This window comes from Artemia sp. Qi Xiang Cuo, chromosome 3 (assembly GCF_049724085.1).
Source record: "Artemia sp. Qi Xiang Cuo chromosome 3, ASM4972408v1, whole genome shotgun sequence".
Lineage (NCBI taxonomy): Eukaryota > Metazoa > Arthropoda > Branchiopoda > Anostraca > Artemiidae > Artemia > Artemia sp. Qi Xiang Cuo.
In genome coordinates this window covers 72,009,704-72,028,272 of record NC_142796.1, presented here as the reverse complement: position 1 = coordinate 72,028,272, position 18,569 = coordinate 72,009,704, and the positions used below count along the sequence as shown (strand labels likewise).

The 18,569-nt window shown below is 38.2% G+C and overlaps 1 protein-coding gene across 1 annotated transcript in view; it reads right to left on the bottom strand.

Annotated features, from left to right (window-relative positions):
- The window catches only part of LOC148954496 (pescadillo homolog), an 82,172-nt gene that overhangs the window by 16,740 nt on the left and 46,863 nt on the right, over positions 1-18,569 (bottom strand). The window contains exon 8 of the mRNA XM_089086549.1: positions 4,539-4,732. Coding sequence (XP_088942675.1) covers positions 4,539-4,732 — 194 coding nt within the window. The remainder of the gene's footprint in view (positions 1-4,538; positions 4,733-18,569) is intronic.

Here is an 18,569-nt window from a genome sequence, read left to right as displayed (position 1 = left end):
TAAAGCCATTGTTGACTCGGAACACAATTGTAGCGATCACCTTGGGATTAGCTTAATGGTACCATTCTCCGCCTACAAGCGGTGTCCCGGGCGATCATGGTTTATCAAGTGTGAACGGCAAAGGATAGATCAGTCCTTGTACAAAGATATTCTTGACTCAACTCTTGCTAAAATCAAAGTACCGTTCCACCTGCTTACTCATGGCCAAAATGAAGACAGACTAGCCCTGAACATCTTTTACTCCGAAATTGTTCATTCGATGAAGCTTGCGGAATCTGCCGCTGTTCCAGTGGCAAAAGTGTACCCCAACACTTGTAAAAAGGGATGGGATAACCCAAATATCAAGTTTGCCAAGAAGAGATCCAAGTTCTGGTACGAATTGTGGAAGGACTGCAACAAACCCCGCTCTGGAGTAGTTTTTCAGTGCTTTCGACATGCCAAAAAAGAATTCAAGCGTACTGTCGAGAAAATGCAAATCCAGCAAGTGGAGAAGTTGTCTTGTGATTGCAGGAGTGAACCAAACATCATATGGAAGCGATTCCAATCTAAAAGGGCCGACGCTGATGTGCAAAGTCCCATTCCCGATGAAAGTTGGGTAAACCATTACAAGGACGTGTTTGCGCCACCACCCAACGAGCTGGACTCCGTATATAAATCTGAGTTAGATAGGCAATTAATCAGCACAAAACTCCGCCGCACTGATGTCATTGTTTCCAAATGACATATTGAGATAATTGTGAGAAAATTGAAAAAGAACAAGTCTCCAGGGCTCGATGGGATCACTCCGAGGCACTTACAGCACGGCACAGAACGTCTACATGAGTACTTAGCCTTACTATTCCAAATGAGCATCGAGCAGGGACTCACACCTGCCAACTTTCATGGTTGCCACACATCCAATATTCTGAAAAAGAATCGAGCTCCCTTGCTTTGTAAAAGCTACAGACCAATCACAGTTTCATCGGTTATCAGCAAATTATTTGAGAAGGTACTGTTGCCCATATTACGTCACACGCTCTAATGGGAGACAAACAACTTGGATTCAGAAATGGGTTGGGCTGTGGAAACGCCCATCGGCTACTAAGAAGAATAATGAGGTTTACATGTTTAGTTAAAGAGCCACTCTTTGCCTGCAGTGTCGAAATTTCCGCTGCGTTCGATTCTGTCATCCAATCGCAGGCACTGTGGTGCCTCTTAGATTCAGGAGTCAACCCCCGCATTGTCCTTGTTCTCCATGGCTGGTACTCCCACACGCATATTCATCTAGCTTTGGGATGGGAAACAATCGCCGGTCACCGCAAGCAAAAGCTTTCTGAACCCATTCGGCTCTTCAAAGGAGTTCGGCAAGGATCTGCTCTAAGCCCTATCATCTTTAATTCTGCGATTTACTCTATAACTAGATTCGTTCGTGGTACCTTCTTTTTGGAGGGCTTGGATCTAAGTTTCATTTCTTATGCAGATGACTTGTTGCTCCTAAGCAGCACATTGAGGGGTCTACAAGAGAATCTTCGTCTCTTAGTGACCCTATACAGAAGAATAGGACTTCGAGTCAACATAGAGAAAACTGAATTTATCGTTTTTAGCGGCACCAACTCGACCAATTCCAATCTTGTCCTTGACGGTATCCCTCAGAATCCAGCAGCTGGGACTACTAGAATCCAGCAGTCCCAGTTCCTAAATTACCTTGGTATCACGTATGGCCAGACGCCTAGGTCAACTAGAGGCTTGTAGACTGAATCAGTCTGTAAATCTATCCGCTCAGCATATGGAAAAGCTGTCAAATCCAATTGGTCATTTAATCGATTTATTAAGTCAAAAATATTCAACTCCGTCGTCTCTCCTGCCATCTGGTATATATCACCCTTGTGGGAAATGTTGTACCTCACCGAGCGTCGAAAAATACGAACCACGTACTACAGATTTGCAAAATTTTTGCTGAGACTTCCACTGAGATTTTCTAACACGGAGATCTCATCCATATATGGAATCCTTGATCCATCAACCAAGGTGATTGATCTAGAACGGAGAGCCTCAAGACGATCCCTCAGTAAACTCTACGACTCACCGCTGACTCAACTGTTTCTGTGAATGAAGTACCTGTATTTAATTTTTAGTGTTGAACATGTTTTTCTTCTTTTTGTGTTTCATTTTGTACTCGGCTTTTTTTTTCTCCATTTCTCCATTGTAAGCGGGCATAAATAAATATATATATTACCGGATTGAGAAGTACAGAAGAACTCGCCGAAATCCAATTGAGCCTCTCATCCTTCCCTAGTGACCTAGCTCCTGTTAATGCAAGGGCTTGCCAAAGTAAGCCACCAGAGACTCCGAATCCAGACTACAGCATATTTTTTAATTTCTTGACACGGCGGGTTACGCAAGGACTGTTCAAGACAAAATGCGAACAATATAAGCATTGCCAACGAAGCAAAAAATAACTTCAGCTCAGGTGAGAAGAGATTTTCCTTCCTACTTGAGCAAAACACAGAACTCGGGGAAATATTATTCTGACCAAGTAGAACTTTGGAGCGACTACGCTTACACTTACCCGGAGTTAAGTAACAATGTATGCACGCATCTCCCAGTCACTGCAACATCAGTACCTAGTGACAGTGCATTTAATATTGCTGAGCATCTTCTTAGTCCAGTCAGTGCTTGCAAATGACAGCAAAGTTACTTAAACTTCGGATGTTTTTAAGTAAAATCTTTAATTTTTTACGGTCTTGATAATTATTTGCGATTTTTTGTTTGTATTTTTTTTTTTAAATCCATATAAATGAATGTTCAAATTAGTCTCATAGGCCTAAGATAAAAAAAAAGGTAAATATCTTTTAAAATAACCATTTTTTAAGCAAAAAAACGCGTTTCCGTATTTCGGGTTAAAATATGGATTTCGGAAATGAATTTTCGTCCTTTTTTCACTATTTCTGGTCGGTTTTTTAACTGCCATTTTCTAGCGTTTATTTTTAAGCCAAAAACAGAAATAGTGCATAAGCCTATTCTTACCAGTTTTGCAAAATCCTATATTTTTTAAGTTAACAATAACCCGGCAGGTCAATATAAAAAACCCTGTTCAGTTTTCAAATCAGAACCAATAGTCAAAATAGCCTCTTAATGTTTTTCCTTAATTCTATATGTTCTAAATCAACAATAACCAGGCAGATCAATATTGAAAAGCCTGTTCAGTCTTTGAATCAGGTTACTACGAAGTAACATATAGCCAAAGAGTAACAAGTAAGAAACAAAATATAAAATATTAAAAAACAAAAAGAAAAGAACAAGCATAAAAGGAGGGAGAAAGAGAAAAAACAAATCACAACTAAAAAAAACCTAGTTAGGTGGCGATGCGGAGAAATTCAGACAAAAGCAGTACTTGTGAGCTTTCTGTGAAGTAATTCTGATTTAACTGTAATATCAGAAAAAAACAATTCTTACAAGAACCTGGTTTTTGTCCAAAACGAAAGAAATAACAGAAATTCACAAATCTAAAATAATGACTCTATTAATCTTACATAATTGACAGAGCCAAACATGGGGTTGGCAATGCTGGTGGCATCATTTAATCCGGCACCACACCGGGTCACCCATAACCCAAGCGCGACCAGCTTGATAAAGCTTACCATATTTTGGTATTAATAAATAAATTGCAACGACAAAGAAAAAAGACAAACAACAGTCTCATTACCAATGGCGCATAGGAAAGAACATCATTATTTAGGAAAGAATTTCGAAAAACAATGTCTTTTATTTCATACGACAGTACATGCAAGGAGGAATATAAGTGGGGAACAACCCACTATTTTTCTTGATTATCACCCGTGTCGCCATCTATGCCTGTGAATCCTGGACTCTAAAAAGAGAAGTATTATAAGTATTGTCTTGCTGCCTTCGAAACTAAATCATTGCGACACATTGCCGGTATCACTTAATATGATAGAATTTCGAACATCAAGCTTATCCGTAATCTCAATGTCAAACTAACCATCCTCAACAGAATAAACCTGTAGCAGCTTAGATGGCTTGGGCGCATACAACGTATGAATAACATTCGTCTCCCAAAGATAGCCTTTGAAGGCCGGGTATACGATTCTTGATCTATAAGGCGCCCCCGAAAAAGATAGAGGGACGACTTCTCGTCACTTAGCTTACCGCACATTCTCCGCCTTGCAGATGATAGAAGTGCGCACAGGAGTTACATAAATAGAATGGTGAAAGAAGAGGCCTGAAAACGTCATCCAAGGACGGATGGGACTTAAGTCAAAAATGTCACTTAAACTTCTTTTCATTGTCAACAACATACAATATTCTGCAATTATTGTTCTACAGGGAAAATACTTCTCAGTTCAAATTCCGGCATATTTTTTGTTTTTTGTAATGGACTAAAATGAATGTAAATTATATTAAAAACTGTCTATGAAAAAAAGTCCTTAATAATTTCCTTAGGGGGGTCGTCATTGAGATGGAATGAGTCCCTCTGTACCCTGTCCCCTGGGTTTACATATACTTTATAGTTTAAGCCAAAGGAAAACATAAATTACCGGAGAGGCGGACTGTCTCCCCAGCTTCTGCCGCCTTCAGTGTCTTCATTTCTGGTGGCACATATTCGCCCAAACGTTCTACAACAAATGGTGAAATATGTGGTGGCAACGTGGCCCCAGGGAAATAGTCTTCAACGGGTAGCAGCTGACGATAGTTGACACAGTCAAAAACCCATTGTGGCTGAATATAATATCTAAAACAAATGTCATCCATTGTATCTATTAAATTCAATATATCAACTTTCAATTTCAAAAGCACTGGTCAATGATGGAAACATTGTTATTGCGGTCAATGATGGAAACATTGTTCTTGCTTGTGTGTAATTCTTCCTAAATTATGTCTTACTGTATGCTGTACTGTAATTACGTTATTATATAAAAACTCATTTCGCTCAAGTCATCAACTTTTTTTTTATTTCTGCATTTACAACTTAGACCAATTTGATATCCATGTTATGCAAAGCCCAATCCCGTCTGCACTTCTCATTTTCACCAAATTTTTCCACTTTTTAGTCCATTTTGAATACGAGTTTAAAAAAAACTATATTTTATGTTGGATTTCTAGAAAAAAAATGTAAACTGTAACAACTTGGCCCAATTATACAATATTTGTATGTATCTTCCCTGGTGTTACTAATATTTGCTATGCGAGTAAACGTTTTCAGTCAACTGCTTCATAGCTTCTCATGCCCATTTTAAGATAAGATTTTAATCACAATCCCTGACACGTCAAATTCTCCTTTTCAACTCTGAAGCAGCACGAAAAATTTTTTTTTAGAATTCTTACTTGATTTATTTTCAATTTGTAAATTGTTTCCTTTTCTTATCTCGTATTAAGTTGCAATTTATTAATGTCGTCGTTGTTTGCAAGCGCAATTGCTTTTTTTGTTTTTTTCCTGGTTTTTCTGCACTCCGTCCTTTCCTTTGGTCTTGTAAATGGATTTTTAATTAAGTTAAATAATCTTCCACCAAAGAGAGACAGTGTTGTGACTCACAAACGTTTAATTCTTTACACTGGCTGAATATTCAAAACAGTTTGAGCTATTTGGCAGAGTTATTTGTCTCTCCTGAAATAGCATTTCCTTGTCTGTCTTGTCTATCTACCATATACTTGTCTCTCATTTCCTAGTTCCTAGGTCTCTCATTTCCAAGCGAAATTACGGCTATAGATCTAAGTTCATTTTCAGTTTGGATTCAGCTTACAAAGAATTCTTTCTTTCTGTTATACGTCATTGTCATGCTTTGTATTTTTGATGGGTTGTAAAATAGTAAATAAATTAATTAATTAATTTATTATTAATTATAATAAATAAGGTACAGGGTAAGCGTCCCTGTTCCATCTGACTGGATTCAACACTCATCTCATTATACAGTCGAAGTCATAGCTGATTAAGGCAAACTTATGTAGTATTTATTTGTTGATAGATGAATTTCTCCACATGTAAATTGAGTCGCCAAAGAGAAACTAATAAACCAAAAAAAAAAAAAAAAAAATAATAGTGTATATAAATTCTGGCAAATCCCCCTAGAAAGTTTCCACCCCACGAATAATTGCCCCCTTGGAAAATTGCCCCTCGCAGACCCATGGCCAACATTTCTAGAAGCCAAAGTAGAACATTGAAATATTGCAATCTTTTTTTTTATTAATTAAAGCACTTTTTCCACAAAATAAGTTATCCAAAAAAAGTAAAGAACTCCATTAAACCAAAAATGAAAAAAATAGAATCAAATAATCTACAAAGCATAGAACTACCATAAATCAATATCAATAAACAAATGAAACCCAAAACAAACAGAAATGAAGATAAATAACAGAGTCAAGTTCAAAACGAGCAGTAATTCATATCAGTTGGCTTTTAACCCCTAAGCTTTCTAAAAGCCAGAATGTAATTTGCACTGTTTTAAAAAAAATTCAAACTGAAAAACATGTGATCTGTCAGTTGAATATGCATTTGTTGATATTTATTTCTTAAAATCTTAGTTGCTCCTTGATTTTTTAAAGTTATAAAATGAAAACATTTAAAGAATTTTTTCAGTAAAGTACTAACTATATTCTGGCTTTTAGAAAGCATAGGGGTTTAGAATCGTACTCATATTAATTTATGCTCGTTTTGAGTTTGACTCTGTTATTTATTTTAATTTCTGTTTGTTTTGGGTTTCATTTATTTATTGATACTGATTAATGGGTAGTTGTATGCTTTGTAGATTATTTTATTCTATTTTTGTTCATTTTTGGTTTAATGGGGTTATTTACTTTTTTTTGAAAACTTATTTTGTAAAAATTTTTTTTAATTAATTTATGTTCGTTTTATATTGACAAAGTCTTTTTAAGGGAGAAAGACTGAGCCTCTTCTAAAGCTAAACAACCGTCTCTTCCATAATAACCTTCAATACCCCCTGGGCATAAATTACAACCCTTGCCCCTAATCTCGTTTTTGTTTCAACCCCATAAGCCTTGTTATATGATATTTAGACTATTTTGAATAGAAAGGCTATCTCAAAATTTCTCTCAGATGCATTTCGGGAAAATATGACGTGTGTAGGGGGAGGGGGGGGTAGCAACCCTCCGATCACTTTGACTCTTAAAAAGAGCACTAGAGCGTCTGATTACCAATCAATAAGCCCCCTCCGAAGTTTACGTAACCACGCTTTCTATAAAAACCTTGTATATCCCCAGGGCATAACTTACACCCTTGCCCTGATGGCTGGGGGGATTTTTTATCCTCAAAACTTAATTTGCAGACCTTTCTGATACGCTGAACAAAATGGCTATCTCAAAATTTTGACTGTAAGTGTTTGGGGAAATGATGGGCATGAGGGCATTTGCCATCTGATCACCTTTGACTAATAAAAAGGCACTAGTCCTCTCAATTTCCTATCGAATGAGCCCTTTTTAAAGCTTCTATGACAAAACTTTCTATAAAAACCTTACATGCCCCAAGGGCACAACTTACGACCCTTGTCCTGAGGGCTATGGGGGAAGGGTTGTCATCCTGAAAGACATAATTTCCAGACCTTTCAATTACGTTGAAAAAATGTCCACATCAAAACATTGATCGGAAATTTTGGGGAAATGATGGGCATGAGGCGGGGGTGATTCTCCCTTTGATTACTTTCGACTATTAGAAAGGACAATAGCCCTCTCAATTTCCAATCCAATGTCCCCTTTTTGAAATTTTTACGAAAACGCTTTCTATAAAAATATTATATGCCCTCAGGGCATAACTTACAATCTTAGCCCTGAGGGCTCTGGGGGGGGGGGGGAGTTGATATACTCAAAAACATAATTTCCAGATCTTTCAACTACGTTCAACAAAATGACTATATAAAAATGTTGATCGGAAGTGTTTAGGAAAATGATCTGCGTGGGGGGGGGGGGGCATTCACCCTCCAATCGCTTCTGACTATTAATAAGGGTACTAGTCCTCTCAATTCCCAATTGAATGAGCCCTTTTGAAGTTTCTACGACAACGCTTTCTACAAAAAGCCTTGTATGCCCCCAGAGCATAATTTACAACCTTTGCCCTGGGGGCTCTGGGGGGTTTGTCATCCTCAAAGACATAGTTTCTGGAGCTTTGAACTACGTCGAACAAAATGGCTATCCCAAAATTTTGAATGAATATGTTCGGGAAAATGGTGGGCGCGAGAGGTGGTTAGTTGCCCTCCAATCACTTTCGACTATTAAAAAGGGCAATTTCACTATTAAAAGACCTTTCAATTTCCAATCGAATGAGTCCTTTTTGAAGTTTCTAGGACAACGCTTTCTATAAAAACCTTATATGTCCCCAGGGCATAACTTATAACCCTTGCCCTGAGGGTTTTTGGGGGGGGGGTTTATTCTCAAAGACCTAATTTCCAGACTTTAAACTACGTTGAACAAAATGGTTATCTCAAATTTTGATTGGATGTGTTTGGAGAAATGGGGGGCGTGTTGCCCTTCATTTACTTTCGGCTATTAAAAAGAGCACTAGCTCTCTCAATTTTCAATCAAAGGAGTCCTTTTTGAAGTTCTCACAACATCACTTTTAGTAAAAACCTTATATGCCCCCAGGAAATAACTCACAATCCTTGCTCTTAGGGCTGTGGGAGGTTTTCATCTTTAAAGACCAAATTTCTAAAACTCTCAACTACGTTGAAAAAATGGCTATCTCAAAATTTAGATGAATGTCTTTGGGAAAATGTTGGGCGTGAGAGGGGGGTTAGCTGCCCTCCAATCGCTTTCGACTATTACGGCACTATAATAAAGGCGCTAACCGTTTCAATTTCAAATCGAATTAGCCCTTCTTGAGTTTTCTACGATAACGCTTTCTATAAAAACCTATTATGCCCCAAGGGCATAACTTACAACCTTTGCCCTGAGGGGTTTGGGGAGGTTATCTTTTTGAAGTTTCTACGACACCGCTTTCTATAAAAATCTTATATGTCCCTAGGGCATAACTTAAAACCCTTGCCCAGAGGGCTCTGACGGGGTTATCCTCCTCAAAGACCTAATTTCCAAAACTTTCAACTGTGTTGAACAAAATGGACATGCCAAAATTTAGATGCATGTGTTTGGGGAAATGGTGGGCGTGAGAGGGAAGTTACTTGCCCTCCAATCACTTTCGACTTTCAAAAAGGGCATTAGCCGTTTCAATTTCCAATAGAATGAGCCCTTTTTGAAGTTTTATGACAACGCTTTCTTATAAAAACTTTATATGCCCCCAGGGCACAGCTTACAACCCTCGTCCTGACGGATGTGGCGGGTTTGTCATCCTCAGTGGCCTACTTTCCAAAACTTTCAACAACGTAGAACAAAATGGCTATCTCAAAATTTTGATTGGATGTGTTTTGGGAAATGGTGGGCGTGAGAGGGAGGCTATTTACCCTCCAATCACTTTCGACTATTAAAAAGGGCACTCGCCCTTCCAATTTCCAATCGAATGAGCCATTTTCCAAGTTTCTACAACAACTCCTTTGATACGAAGTACCCTGGTTTAAGACCAAGAACCAAAAAAAAAAAAAAAAAAAAAAAAAAAAAAAAAAAAAAAAAAAAAAATACATTGTGCACACATCGTTCTTTACTTAGGCAGCGCTATTGCGTTGCCTTTGATTACTGTCCTTCGAATTCCTTCTCCCAATAAATTTTCAAATACATACTTCAACGTATTTTTTTTTATTTTACAATAAGAGGCAAATCATAGCAAATACCCATTTATTACTCACTAATAACAAATAAATAAAGTAATTTTTTTCGAATATAAAATCATGATTTCTAGAAAAGTATTCCAAACCAAGAGGGGGGGGGACTGATAAGAGAGAAAATCAAGCTAATGAATGCACAATTTTGTCGTTTTTAAGAAAAAATGAGAACAAATCAAAAACAAATTCGATTGCCAATAAATAACAATGAATCGAAATATTTTTATCAGGGAGAAGCATCAGTAGTATACCAGTTGATGATAAAAAAGAATATGGCACTGGACTTTGCATTCCCTACCGACAGTGCTGATTTCCGTTTCATGGCCCTTCAGCCAGGAAGTACAATGGGGGGGCAGTCATCTTCTACTTTTGCACACCTTTCCTATTTACCTTCCTTATTTTTCTCTAGGTATCCATTTAGAGCTGGGTCGACTCTGGCTGAGCTTACAAAGTCACGCCACTAACCTCCGTTCCTAACAAAATAACCAGCAACACAAGGACTCAAGCTCCTGTCCCCAGGGTCAAAGGATTCTAAGTCTAGCGTGCCAACCAATCGGCACGATTATGACTCAACGGCTTATATAAAATCTACACAACTAAAAATTATCAGCTATACCAGGACTCGATGACATTAGTTACTTAAACAACAAAATCACGTCTCCCTTTACAGAGACTCTAATACCTAAATTGCAATTCTAATCAAGGGAGATACAGTCTGGTGAGGAAACAATTTGTTCTCTTAAAACAAATCAGTCGAGTGAGGTTATGGCAGGAATCCTCGGTATGGGTGTAATGAAGGGGGCAGGGAGGGCAGCTGCCCCTCCCCTAGAACTTCAAATTTAGAACTTTTCGTATGTTGGAAATTTTGCTGTTGGATGTTACTTGGATGATGGTTGAAAAAGCTAGAAATAAACAGAAATTTCCAAATGTCGTTTCCGATATCAATATTTACGTTTCGATATTCAATATTGATTTTTGGTTCGATATATAGATAGAAGACTGGCCTACGATTGGCAGGTTTTGATTTCTTTAATTCTCCAGGAAATGATTCAAGTGATTGATTCAGTTGCCGAGTATGCACATGCAAAGGTAACTCATTCAATACCTTGAAGAAGACAATTAGAAATATTCCACCGCTTTTCACCTGGGTCCCTCTCTATCCAATTGGTCAGGTGTGCCGAACCTGGACCACCTCCGTACTGGTTCGGCCGTCTCTGGCTTACGTTTGGCCACCTACCAGACAAAAAAAACAACAGAAGAGGGGCCAGGGGAACGTTAAAACTTGTTTTTCGGCTATAAAATTAAAATTGACTGATCAACAAAAAAGTAAGTCGTTCCGCTAATCTTGGTGTTCCACCTGTCACTGGCTGCACATTTATTTCAACTTCTGTCTTTAAGACACTATCCGTCTCATCAGTTAGCACAAAGTCTTTTGCTCCAATCTCCTTCAGAAAGTGGACCTTACATTCTTCAGTTAATACTTTTTTGATAATGATAATATAGTGAACAGGATTCCCTTTCTTGCTCTTCAGCTCAACCAGAATGTAATCACTAGCCTTAACTTTCTCATGGTCAAATTGGAAGTTCCTTATAGGGGGCTTGTCTTCAACGTCAATACTGGAGTCTCAAGAGTTGTTGTATAGAGGGTAATCTACGTCAGAATCGTCTCTCGAACTGCAACTTTTTTTACAAGAAACATGGCTTTTGATTTTTAGCCTTTTCACTTCTCTGACTTACTGCCTATCCAGGACTAGGGCTTTCGCGGCAGATACAGCTTTTATCCCAGCAGTAATGCGTTCTTTCGCAAGGGTGTCAGGGAGCCCTTCTGACTTTTTCATATTTTTTTCTGTTGGTTTTTCGTGTTGTCTTTTGGAAAGGGATTTGCATGGACGATCTATTTTAACGAATCCTCTACTGACCTTTGCTTCTCATTTAGAGACAGAACCTGTGTTGCGTCTGTTTCGGGGTCTATGGTAAAGACGGAGCATAAATGTCGCACAGGACTTGCACTGGGTATAGAAACTTCCCTGGTAAGTGCTTCACTAGATGTGGTAGGCATTCTGTCTGAGACATATGACGAGAAGAGCTTATAATCCTTGAGGACATCTCTGTTGGTAGGGTAGACCCCACTTGCTCTGATTCCACTGATTATATTCTCAGGTGTGAGAGCCTTTGAATATGCTTTCCCCTGCAGCTCAGAAATGTTTTACACTGATGTAGTTTTACATTTATGGGCAATTATAAAACTTGCGGCTTTATGGTTGTAGTAGGCCTTATGGCACCCCTTGACTATCCTCTCTCGAGTCTGTAGTTTGTGAGTAGTGTAGGGAAGGACAGTTAAAAGTACAACACTATTATTTTTGGCAAGATCAATCAATTCAATGGTGTATCGGCTGATCTGGTCGTCAATTTTCAGAAGTATAGGTGAGTATTTGGAGGGTTTGACTTGACGGATAAAATGCTTCAAGTAAAGCAAAGAATGAAAGCCAGTCATCCAGCCAGAAGTATTTTCTGAGCCAATCATGATGGTTCCTTGTAAAGCTCCATTCAGTAAAATTTCCAGACTCTGTTACCCTGGGCAAATAAATAGAGGAGGGGCTGTGTTCCTAATGCATTAACACCAGCACAAATCGTGGTCAACTGATCTCTTTCTGTTGACGTGACCTTCCCTGCTTACTTCTGGCCTCGCTGTGCAATGGTCTTACCAAGCCGTGGATGTTTTCAGACCCGACTCATTAACATTCCAAATGTCTTGTGGTCTGAACATGTGTTTATCTAGACCTCGCTCCAGGGTGTTAAAGAAAGCTCCTACACTGACGATGAAAAGTAGTTTGCCCGTCAAAAGTTTGTAACTTATCGTGTTCTTGCTGATAGAGTTTTAAAACGATCCATAAGACCATGGTATCAATCTTTACCTGCAATTCCTCCAATACCTTTGCATTTCCTGTTATCCGGTACTTTAACGCTCTGAATAATGGCATAAATGTATGCAAATTTATGTACTTCTAGGGGAGTACAGTCGAAATGCATATCAGTTATCGTTATAAGTAAGTTTTTATTTCTTTTTCTTGTTCCTCTGCAAATATTCATCATGTGTTATGATAGGGTGTAAAGAAACTCAGCCCCCGACTTTTTAGAGGGATATTCAGCTTCTCAACTTTTTTCATGTAGTCTTGCAGCATTCCTCTAGGGACACCCATGGTACTTCCAGAGAATCCAACTGACTTCTTGTAGAATAAGACAGAAAAAACTGCAGTTTTTATTCTTCTGGATCCAAACCACCTTTCTTTCCTTTCTCTTCTGGTTTAATTTAAGCATTTCGTCTTGAATGAAATTTAACAGGAAAAAATAGAATTTCAGTTCACCTACTGGTCTGACAGGACAAAACAACGCCAGAATTAATCAAGTTTGGGGTTTTGAGCTTGCCTTCAACCTTTAGATATGCTGTTTACACAGCTTTTACTAGCATAGCACACTCTCAGACACCTTGGTACAGCATGCCGAACCTACTCCGGGTATTGTGGCCGAATGTGGGAGTTCGCCATCCCGCAGGATGGAAAAATGCTAACAGCAAACCGATGAAGATGGTACGTCTCTGAAGTTACTAAAAGACAGGTAAATAAAACGAGAATTCAACGTGAGTTTACGGCTTTTCAAGTATTCATAATTAGGCGTAGGCCTTCAGACAAAAATTGAACAAAATTCCAGATTTAATCACCATAAAACGTGACTCAATCTGACATTTTCGGGAAAAGTATTAATCAAGGCCAGACATATTGAAAACATACACTGCCATCTGTCGGACCTTCTATAATCCACCAAAAGTCTCCATAGGTTTTTATATTGAGATTGTTTGCTTTGGCTAAACGCGGGTTGGTCTCCTCTATACCAATTTTGATATTTAATTCTGCCCAACTGTAAACTTTGAATTCATTTCTTAAAACAAGAAGCTGTTATTTAACCGTAATTAATCAAAGTAACTTTTTGCACAAAATTCAAATGAAAAAAATGAGCATTGTAAGTTTAATATACATATGCTGATATTTATTCCTTAAAATCTTAATTAGTTTTTGGTTTCATAAAGTTATAAAAGTGAAAACATTTAAAAGAATTTTTTTCAGTAAAGTACAAATTATATTCTAGCTCTTAGAAAGCATAGGGCTTGGAATCCTACTCAGATAAATTTCTGCTCATTTTGAGTTTGACTAATTTTAATTTCTTGTTTGTTTTGGGTTTCATTTATTTAGCCTATTGATACTGATTTGTGGTAGTTGTATTCTTGGTAGATTATTTGATTCTATTTTTGTTCATTTTTGGTTTAATGGTTTAATTTTAAGTCTTTGAAAAACTTATTTTGTACAAAAAGTTTTTTTTTATTAATTTATGTTCGTTTTATATTGACATAGTCTTTTTCAGGGAAAAATACTTAACGTCTTCTGAAGTTAAACAGCTACTCCTTCCATAAGAACCTTTAATACTCCCTGGGCATAAGTTACAACCCTTGTCCCTAATCTTTGGGACTTCTTTCAACCAAAAAATCCTTGTTATATGGTATTTAGACTATTTTGAATAGAATAGGTATCTCAAAATTTCTATTAGACGCATTTCGGGATAATATGACGTGTGTGTAAAGGGGAGAGGGTAGCTGCCCTCTGATCACTTTGCTCTTAAAAACAGCACTAGAGCGTCTGATTACCAATCCATTGAGCCACATTCTAAGTTTATATGACCACAATTTCTATAAAAAAAAAACCTATATGTCCCCAGGCCATAACTTACAACCCTTGCCCTGAGGGCTGGTCGGCTTTGCTATCCTCAGAGACATTATTTCCAGACCTTTCTGGAAATGATAGGCGTGGAGGGGGGCATTGGTCCTCTGATGAATTTGACTAACAAATAAGGAAATATTCCTCTCAGTTTAAAATCGGACGGATCCCTTTTGAATCTACTAAAGAAAAGCTTTCTATAAAAACGTTACATCTCCCAGGGGCGTAGTTCACGACCCTCGTCCCGTAGGCTGTTGGGGGAGGGTTGTCACCCTCAAGAACATTTTTTCTAAACCTTTCAATCTCGTTGAACAAAATGGCTATATCAAAATGCTGATCGGAAGTGTTTGGGGAAATGATGGGGGTGAGGCGATTCTCCCTCTGATTACTTACGACTATTAAAAAGGGCACCAGCCCTCTCAATTTTCAATCGAAAGAGCCCATTTTAAAATTTTTACGACAGCACTTTCTATATGACATTATATATCCCCAGGGTATAAATTACAACCTTAGCCCTGAGGGCTGTGAGGCGGTAGTAATACTTACAGACATGTTTTCTGGAACCTTCAACTAAGTACAACAAACTTGCTGCAGCAAAATGTTTATCGTATGGGTTTCGGGAAATGAGGTGTATGGGGGGGGGGCATTCATCCTCCGATCGCGTTCGGCTATTCATAAGGGCGATCGACCTCTGGCTTCCCAATTGAATGAGTCCTTTTTGGAAGTTTCTACGAAAACGCTGGCAAAGACCTAATTTCCAGAGCTTTCAACTACGTTCAACAAAATGTCCATCTCAAAAGTTTTATTGCATGTGTTTGGGGGACTGTTGGACATGAGAGAGTTATCAGTCAGACTCCCACTAATTATGACTGTTAGATATAGAAGTTGCGTTTTGAGTTTCCTATCGAACAAGCCCTTTTTGAAGTTGCCACGACAACATTTTCAGCAAAAGCTTATATGCCCCCAAGTCATAACTTACAACTCTTCCGTAAATTTTGCTGTTTGTTATCCTCAAAGACACAATTTCGTGACTTTTCAGCTACGTTGATTGGCACTCAAAATGGCTATCTCAAAATTTTTATTGAATGTTTTCGTGGAAATGGTGGGTGTGGGAGGGGTGTTAGTTTCCTCCAATCACTTTTGACTATTAAATCGAAATTTTGGACAATTAAATTTCCAATCGAATGAGCCCTTTTTGAAGTTTCTACGGCAACTCTTAATATAAAATCTTATATGCCCCCAGGACACAACTTAAAACCCTTACTCCGAGGGCTGTGAGGGGGGGGGGGTTATCACCCTCAAAGACCTAATTTCCAAAACTTTCAACTGCGTTGAAGAAAATGGATAACTAAAAATTTTTATTGGATGTGCTTGGGGAAATGGTAGGCGTGAGATGCGGGGGGGGGTTAGTTGGCCTTCAATCACTTTCGACTATTAAATAGAGCAATAGCCCTTTAGATTTCAACTCGTATGAACCCTTTTTTAAGTTTGTACAACATCACTATCTATAAAAAGTTTACATACCCCCAGGGCATAGCTTACAACCCTGGCCCTGAGGGCTCCGAGGGAGTTATCATCCTCAAAGGCCTAATTTCCAAGACTTTTAACTATGTTGAACAAAATAGCTATCTCAAAATTTAGATTGGATGTTTTTGGGGAAATGGTGGGCGTGGAAGGGGTGTTAGTTGCCTTCCAATCACTTTCGACTATTAAAAAGGGCACAAGTCACTCCAATTTCCTATCGAATGAGCCCTTTTCGACGTTTCTAAGACAACTCCTTCGATACGACAGTGCCCTGGTCTAGAACAAAAAGAAATAAATAAATAATACATTGTGCCAACATCGTTCTTTACTTAGGCAGCGCGACCGCGCTGCCTATGATGTGCTTTGTGCCAAATCGCTTTTACGGTGTTTAAATTTTCTGAAAATTGGAAGTAGGACAGTGGGTCTATTATATTATAGTATTGTGAGAAAGATGGAACATGGAAAATATTAATGGCAAGGTTTTGGCGAAATATAGAATGAGGAGTTTCTAAGAGCTTATGTTCAAAGGACCTCGGGAAGCATTTACAGCCTGTCCCTCCATCACAGAAATGGCTGCCCCCACCTCTAGACAAGATACTGGCTACGCCCATGATCCTCGGCTACCAGTTTTTATGTTATTAGCATATATTGTCTGGTCCCAGTCTTTAATACATATGAATATCAATAATCCTTCTAATCGGGCCAACATTCCGAAGAGCTCTAAGGACCAAAAGAGCATGAACTAAAATAACAATATATATAACTTATGCACCTGGTCTTGGCTTCAAGAGAGATCCAGTCCATTTAGTCTTTCCTTGTTGTTTATTTTTTGGCTGGACTGGTACTATTGTTTTCTGAAGCTATCTCTAAATACCACAATAAATAAAACAAACCATATTCAGAAATATATGAAAACCTATTTCGAAGTGAGATGAATAGCTTTTCCATTTAAGATTAACCCAAATTTTCATCCTCGAAATTGACGAGGCATCTGAAATTCCCCCCCCCCCTTATACCCCTCGCCAATAAATCGTTTATGCCTAATAATAACACATATGCCTTGATTATAATTCTAGTGCATTCTTGGCCCATAACATTATCCGCTCAGCGGACTCCAATTTTTTTTTGGAGTCCGCTCAGCGGACTTCAATCATCGGACTCCAATTTGTTTAAATGTTTGAGTAAGTAGAACTAGCTTGGTTTTTCTTTCAATGTGATATAGTACTTAAGGGGATTGAAAAGGCGATCAGAAGTGACAGGGTAAAAGTATGGTACTTTTTCTTGGAAATGTCTTTTTATGGTTCTTTTTTTAAGGATCTTTTGCACATATGCTATTGTTAGTTCAAAAAATTCAGCCACGAATTTCAAATTACAGCCAATCAGCATCCAAAGTCCAAACGCGTTATGATTAGTCCGAAATGTGAATTTTGTGCTAAAATGGAACTTAATAGGGGCTTTTACTAAAAAGGGGGAATTTAGGCAATCTTTCCCAGTCAGGTTGTTCGTTTATCCTAAGAGACTACTTTTTGCAAAAGTGACGTCTTATTTAAGACTGAGAATTTTACACATTAGCGGAAGTTCTTAATAGCATCAAACTGAGAGATATATGCTGCCGCCTACTTCTTCGCAGTTAGGATATTCAACATCTCCTGCAATCAATTTAGATTGCTTAAAATGTGCTCTGATTTCAGAATTTCCGCTTTGGGAGTTCCCAGTAGTGCCTCCCGCTTCGATTGACAAACTCACCGACAAAAGGGAAGTAAAATTTCACTGTCTTTTCAGTCAAATTTCACAGTCAAACCAAAAGTTCTCGAAAGCTTTCGATGATAGCTAGTCCCAAGGGAGAATTTGCTAATGAACCCTTGGTCTTTGAGACGGCCAGCCAATGCTGAGGCTCGCGAAAGGATTTTAACTTACATCCTGCTTACTGTACTAGCCAAAAAAGTATCATACTGGGAACGTATAAAGCAAAGAGATACGTCTTCCATCACCCGATATCAAGGTACCGATCCTCTAATAAAGTAAAAACTCTTTAATTTAATACTTTTCACACCTAACCCATTAGCAGAACAACACAAAACGGAAAAAAGTTATTTCATCCTCCTATCAAATTAGTTGTGAAAGAAATTAGATTAGTTCCTCTTTCTACCAATGGGAAAAGCACCCTGAGGGGAGACTCAGATAGTATTCCTGCCAAATTTAGTCTGAAAAGAAACACGTTGAGTCATATCATAAAATAATCACTATCATGATCCATACATAAAAGCTCTAGTTGTACTACTGCACGGGAACAGCCACCTGAGAAATAACGTTTTTGTTTAGGCAAGCTCAATATCTGCTTTCATTATAGGTGATGAAACGGTGAACTTAGGGAAGAAACTACTATAAAAGCACTGAAAAGCGCATGTTTGCGATTGTTAGATTTAGAAACAATTAACAGCGCATTCCTTTCAAATTTTAAAATAATATGGGTTTCCAATATATACTTATGCTCACCAGAAGTCTGGTGACAGCTAGTGAAGAGATTTTCTTGATAAAGGTTTGAACAAACCCAAAGACCTTG